Here is a 4,992-nt window from a genome sequence, read left to right on the forward strand (position 1 = left end):
TATAAAGATTAAAAACTCTATATGAGAATTTTGAATTTTCATTTCCAAGATTAATCTATTCAGAGGACTTGTGAATACTCCATATGTTTATCAAATTGTACCAGTATCAGGTAAAATTGAAAAGGAATAGGTAGAGTACTTACCAGAACATCGTGCTGGACATTCTGGTCAAGAGCCAGAACAGCAGAGATAACCTGTATAAATTCTAACGTGTCATCTCCTTTGGGAGTTTGACCAGAAAACCGAGATGCATCTGAAACGTTTATGTCCTTCATGTGTGACATGATATCTATAACCTTCTTAAGAAGCCTCTCTGTGAAATAGGATTCAATCTGCATAAAATAAACAAAAAATTAATGAGGAGATAATCTTTTGAGTGAACGAAAAGTAAATCAAAAGAAATGGCTTTAAGACTACCTGTTCTCTTAGATATTCTACCATCTGTGCCTCTAAACTCTCTGAACTGCCTTTTTTTTTCTCTAATGCAAATTTCCAGGGATGGAATATAAACTCGGCAACGATTATAGTGAAATCACTCTGCCAAGATAGATGAAATGCATCAGTGTCCAAGAAAATAGTCTAACTGTTGCCACATGTTTAAATCACTCTGCTTTGATTTGAGTGAGGGTTCTGTCTGTACACCTTAATATACTCGGGTAAATGTCGTGCAACACTCCATTTTTGTTCAATAGCCACTTCGTCAGGTGAACTTTCATCATCGGTAGCTTGGATACCAGTGTAGTTATACTAAAGGTTGAAAAAGAGATATCTTGATGAGAGGGTATAAATAAGGAAAAGCAAGATCAAGAAGTCTGATTAAACCAAAGCTAATGATGGAAGATGGGGCTTTAGTAGAGTTCAGTGCAGTTTGGAAATTATTTTTTAACCATCAAGGTGAAAGGACTTTACTCTGGTTTACTGGAACAACATGAATTGAGGTCCCATGGATTGTCACTTTTTCATTTCCTCTCTTTGAGGCTCAATTTTTATGTTCAGGGATTTGTAATTTTACAATTTACAACAAAGTTTACCATGTTTAGCTATCAGAAATTTAAAATACAAAAGGGAAGTATAAGAAATAAGAATTCTAACCTGATCCATGAAAAGTAATGAGTGCCAGTAGTGAACCGGCTCGAGCAATATCCACTCAAAGATAGAACTGTCAGGGGCAAAGTACAAAAATAATGGCAGGAAAATGAGTGCAGCCGACATATAGTCAAACATATATACCGTGAAAGGAAGAAACCAACCTATTTCCCACCGCTGTGAGCAAGCTTTCACAATAGGCCTTAGCAGCAGATAGATCAAATTTCCCTGTGTCGATAATGACCTTTGAGAAGTCTGCATAAATTATCATAGCACCCAATCTCCGCAAATCAGTCAATAGCAGAGCAAAGACCTTTTGCATGACCTACAATATTCATGAAAAACGCAGGATGTCAAATGGGTTTAGAATTTTAAAGGCAAATAAAAAGTGAATGTAACTGACAAATCTCAGGATCTGAAGGTGCCTTGGGAATGATATGTCATAATAAGCATAATCCAGCATGGAGGTATTATTTGTTAGCTTCAGTTTCGATAAAATGAATTGACTAAGAAAGATTCAGACAGGAGTAAATTTATATAAAGTCTGCTGATTTATCCACACCAACTCATTTATACTTGATAAAAAGCAAGAAATACTAGATAATATTTACCTTGTGAAGCATGAGATGAAGAGCTGGATCATGGAGCTTAGAGGACGGGCTACAATAAGGAATTAACATCGGTATGTTATGAGTCAAAAAAAAAGTGAACATGTTACAAGATGTGACATAATCATACCTGCAGAGCCACCAAGACAAGCGTTGCAAAATGGAATCAGCATAGATATTCTCATATTTACGCACATCAGTAAAGCAATTATCAAACAATTGTTTCAGGACACGAAATGCTTGAGCACATCCAGTGGTCTCATCAAAACTGGTGTTCTCGTCTGAATTTGTTTCAAATCCCGAAAAGACGCCTCCTTCCATTTCATTCACAAGGTTGCTTTTCAGAAGGGCATTAACAGCCAAGTGATGGATCTGCACAATGCATGTTAATTAGAACAACATCCAAAAGAGCACGACAATTAAATCATTTTTTTTTATGACCTTTAGCTCCACAGACACTTTTCTATACGCTCCAGGGAATACCAAACTTGTCTGTTGCACCTGTGTCAGAGAAGCATACCAGTTTATCACCTTGATAGCGCACAAAAACAAAAAAAAAAAAAAAAAAAAAAAAAAACATAGAGATTGGCGATGATCCTGACAAAGTTCACAGAATCCAAAAGGAAATTTTTTTTAACCCATTTGATTACGTACCTCATCAGCAAAGAATGTCTCTTCATTGTTTATACCTCCAAGGTCTGGAACACCATTATCTGACACCCAAAGGACCTGTTATACAAAAGGAAATTCAATAATACATAATAGGCACTTCTAAAGGAAAAAGAAAAAAATATCGAAATCAGTGATAGAGAGACAACAGCCTTTTGCCTAGGCGCTGGAGAAACAGAGCAAGAGCAAAAAGGCAAACAGAAAGAAAAAGGAAGGCAAATATTGTAGCAGTGGAACTAAAAAAAAAGTTACAAGATAGGAAATTCGAAGAAAAGACCTGTTGCTGGCCACGGAGTGCCCTGGACATGAAGATATCTATTGTGAATGTTAGCCAATCAAGTCCAAAATTCCCCAGAGGCACCTAGTAAGTTGTACAGGAAATGTCAATAACTGCACAAAACAATAATATGAGGAACTATATCTCCACTTTAGAAACATAACCTACATGGGCGTATCTTGATTGGGCAATCCTCTGATCCAACCACTGAAATGCTGCAGCACAACGGAACATTGCTATTTTTGCTGCTGGACGTTGCCAGGAGACAGGCTATGCATTGCAACCCCACCACACATACGTATTACTTGATCAAATAAACATCTATCATAACATAAAAGGAGAAAAGGTAGCCAATTGGTTTATAAGTTAGGAACCTGATAACTATTGTCATCGCCGTTGAAGGGAATCCTCACACAGGGGAAATCATCCAGGGCCTTAATACCTTCCATCATGGAGTTATAGTCAGGGCATTCAATGACAGCAACAGTTGGTCCACTATTTTCTTCTCTGCAAGATAAAGAAACAATGTGACTAGTCAACACTACGGGATGATTTAACATAACCTTACAAGAAAAGTCCAACAATCAAACTCTTTGTTTCTTTTTGGGACAATTAACTTATACAATGTATCTAAGATTCTAAGTTACCAACTAGTTCACACAGGAAAAAATCAAATAGGAAAAAGCATGCGCAACTGATTCAATAGAAACACTATTGGATTCAATATGTCAGGGAAACATTTAACAAGCTGCACCGCTATAAATCAGGAAAAACGAGTTACTTGTATTCACTTATTGCTTTCTGTATAATCTTCTTGGCAGCTTCAGGATGGTCAACATAGTCTACCTGATGATTAGCATTCACAAAAGCTCAAAAAAATGCACGACTACTATTGTAGGGGTTCTATGTGATGAGTTTAGAGCATACCTGGAAAAGGATACTACCCCAAGACAATAAGTCAATTGAAAATTCTTGGCAACTATCTCTAAACTGTCTCTCTAGGGCAGATGGTAATAATTCCTTGCTATTAAAAGGATCAACTACCACGGCAGACATACGCTTCGATGCATGACAATATAAAACATACATAGCACGCCCTGTAGAGGTGCTGCAAACAAGAAACAAGTATACCATGAGATAAGTATTCCGGTCTGCATAGAGTATTCAATAATATGACTAGACACGTAGTCATAAACACTCCAACATTGTGACTAAATGCCTACTAGAAATTTACAATCAAAACCTTCTTCAACTTAAATTGCATGAAGTTGAATTGGTTTCCATCAGAAAAAGGGGTAGTCATGTTACTTTACAGAATGGAGCTTTACCTGTTATACAAGTAAACAAGTGGAATTGAACGGTCCAAGTAGCGACACTCAGTTGTAGTTTTCATATGAAGTTCACCAATTTTCCATCCATCTTGGATATTACGGTGCTTAGCTGTGTTATCAATTTCGCATACACATCCAATTTGACATATAGCACTAAACTCCAGAGGCACCTTAGTTTCATATATGCCCTGCCAAAGTTAATTATGAGACAAGCAAGCATAAACATGGTATTCTCTTGATGAAAAATGAAGGTCAAAACATGCATTTAACAAACAAGTTGACAAATCCCACCAAGCTGACAAGTCGATGGGTCTCATTCACATTCTATTCAAATAACAAAGAAGACACACACACATAACTGAGATCACAGACACCAAATACAATTTGTCTACTCACCAAATAAAATGCCACCAGAGATCACAGAAGTAAGAGTTAACGATACTAAGAAACTTTCTTTATTACTTTTAAGACATGCGATGGGTGGGTAGTCGATAAAAGGTGTGGCTTCTGATGGCACTTATTTTTTTTTAACTTTTTAAAAGACCTCACCTCAATTTCAGGGTTGGCAAGAAGAGCTGCACGCATTTTGCTTTCTTTTTTAAATTGATCTTCCTGAATTTTAACCTGTAAAGAAATATAAAACTAGTAACTAACTAAAAGGAATACAAGGGGAAAGATGTATAGTTGATAAAAGGCATGCCTCAATCAAATTATAAGAAGGCCTTCCATGAGGAAGAATCTTGTTGACACACTTTCCGGGGAATTTTTCAACTGTAGGAGCTTTGGAATTAATGTAAAACACCCTTGGGATTGTCAATGGGATCTTAAGCATCAATCCTTTCACAACCACCCAGGCGAAAAATTGCCCACTCTGTGGACTTGGGACCAGTTGTATAATCTGAAAAAGCCAGAAAGACAACATTATATGGTTACAAAATATTAGTCAAATATATAAATACATTTAGGTTGCTGTACCCACCTGCCAATGTGAACTAGTCAAGGCTTCTTCAGGCCTCCTAAA

General features: G+C 36.8%; 1 protein-coding gene across 1 annotated transcript in view; it reads right to left on the reverse strand.

Annotated features, from left to right (window-relative positions):
• The window catches only part of LOC104727767 (DNA polymerase epsilon catalytic subunit A), a 5,044-nt gene continuing 78 nt past the window's right edge, over positions 27-4,992 (reverse strand). Inside the window, exons 2-19 of the mRNA XM_010446841.2 lie at positions 4,951-4,987; positions 4,672-4,869; positions 4,521-4,595; positions 3,969-4,159; positions 3,568-3,748; positions 3,422-3,486; positions 3,015-3,147; positions 2,809-2,910; positions 2,641-2,724; positions 2,349-2,423; positions 2,136-2,195; positions 1,825-2,066; positions 1,698-1,746; positions 1,251-1,411; positions 1,093-1,159; positions 643-747; positions 418-537; positions 27-332 (exon numbers count right to left, since the gene is read on the reverse strand). Coding sequence (XP_010445143.1) covers positions 60-332; positions 418-537; positions 643-747; positions 1,093-1,159; positions 1,251-1,411; positions 1,698-1,746; positions 1,825-2,066; positions 2,136-2,195; positions 2,349-2,423; positions 2,641-2,724; positions 2,809-2,910; positions 3,015-3,147; positions 3,422-3,486; positions 3,568-3,748; positions 3,969-4,159; positions 4,521-4,595; positions 4,672-4,869; positions 4,951-4,987 — 2,218 coding nt within the window. The 3' untranslated portion in view covers positions 27-59. The remainder of the gene's footprint in view (positions 333-417; positions 538-642; positions 748-1,092; positions 1,160-1,250; positions 1,412-1,697; positions 1,747-1,824; positions 2,067-2,135; positions 2,196-2,348; positions 2,424-2,640; positions 2,725-2,808; positions 2,911-3,014; positions 3,148-3,421; positions 3,487-3,567; positions 3,749-3,968; positions 4,160-4,520; positions 4,596-4,671; positions 4,870-4,950; positions 4,988-4,992) is intronic.

Source organism: Camelina sativa, chromosome 11, assembly GCF_000633955.1.
Source record: "Camelina sativa cultivar DH55 chromosome 11, Cs, whole genome shotgun sequence".
In the NCBI taxonomy this organism is placed as follows: Eukaryota; Viridiplantae; Streptophyta; class Magnoliopsida; order Brassicales; family Brassicaceae; genus Camelina; species Camelina sativa.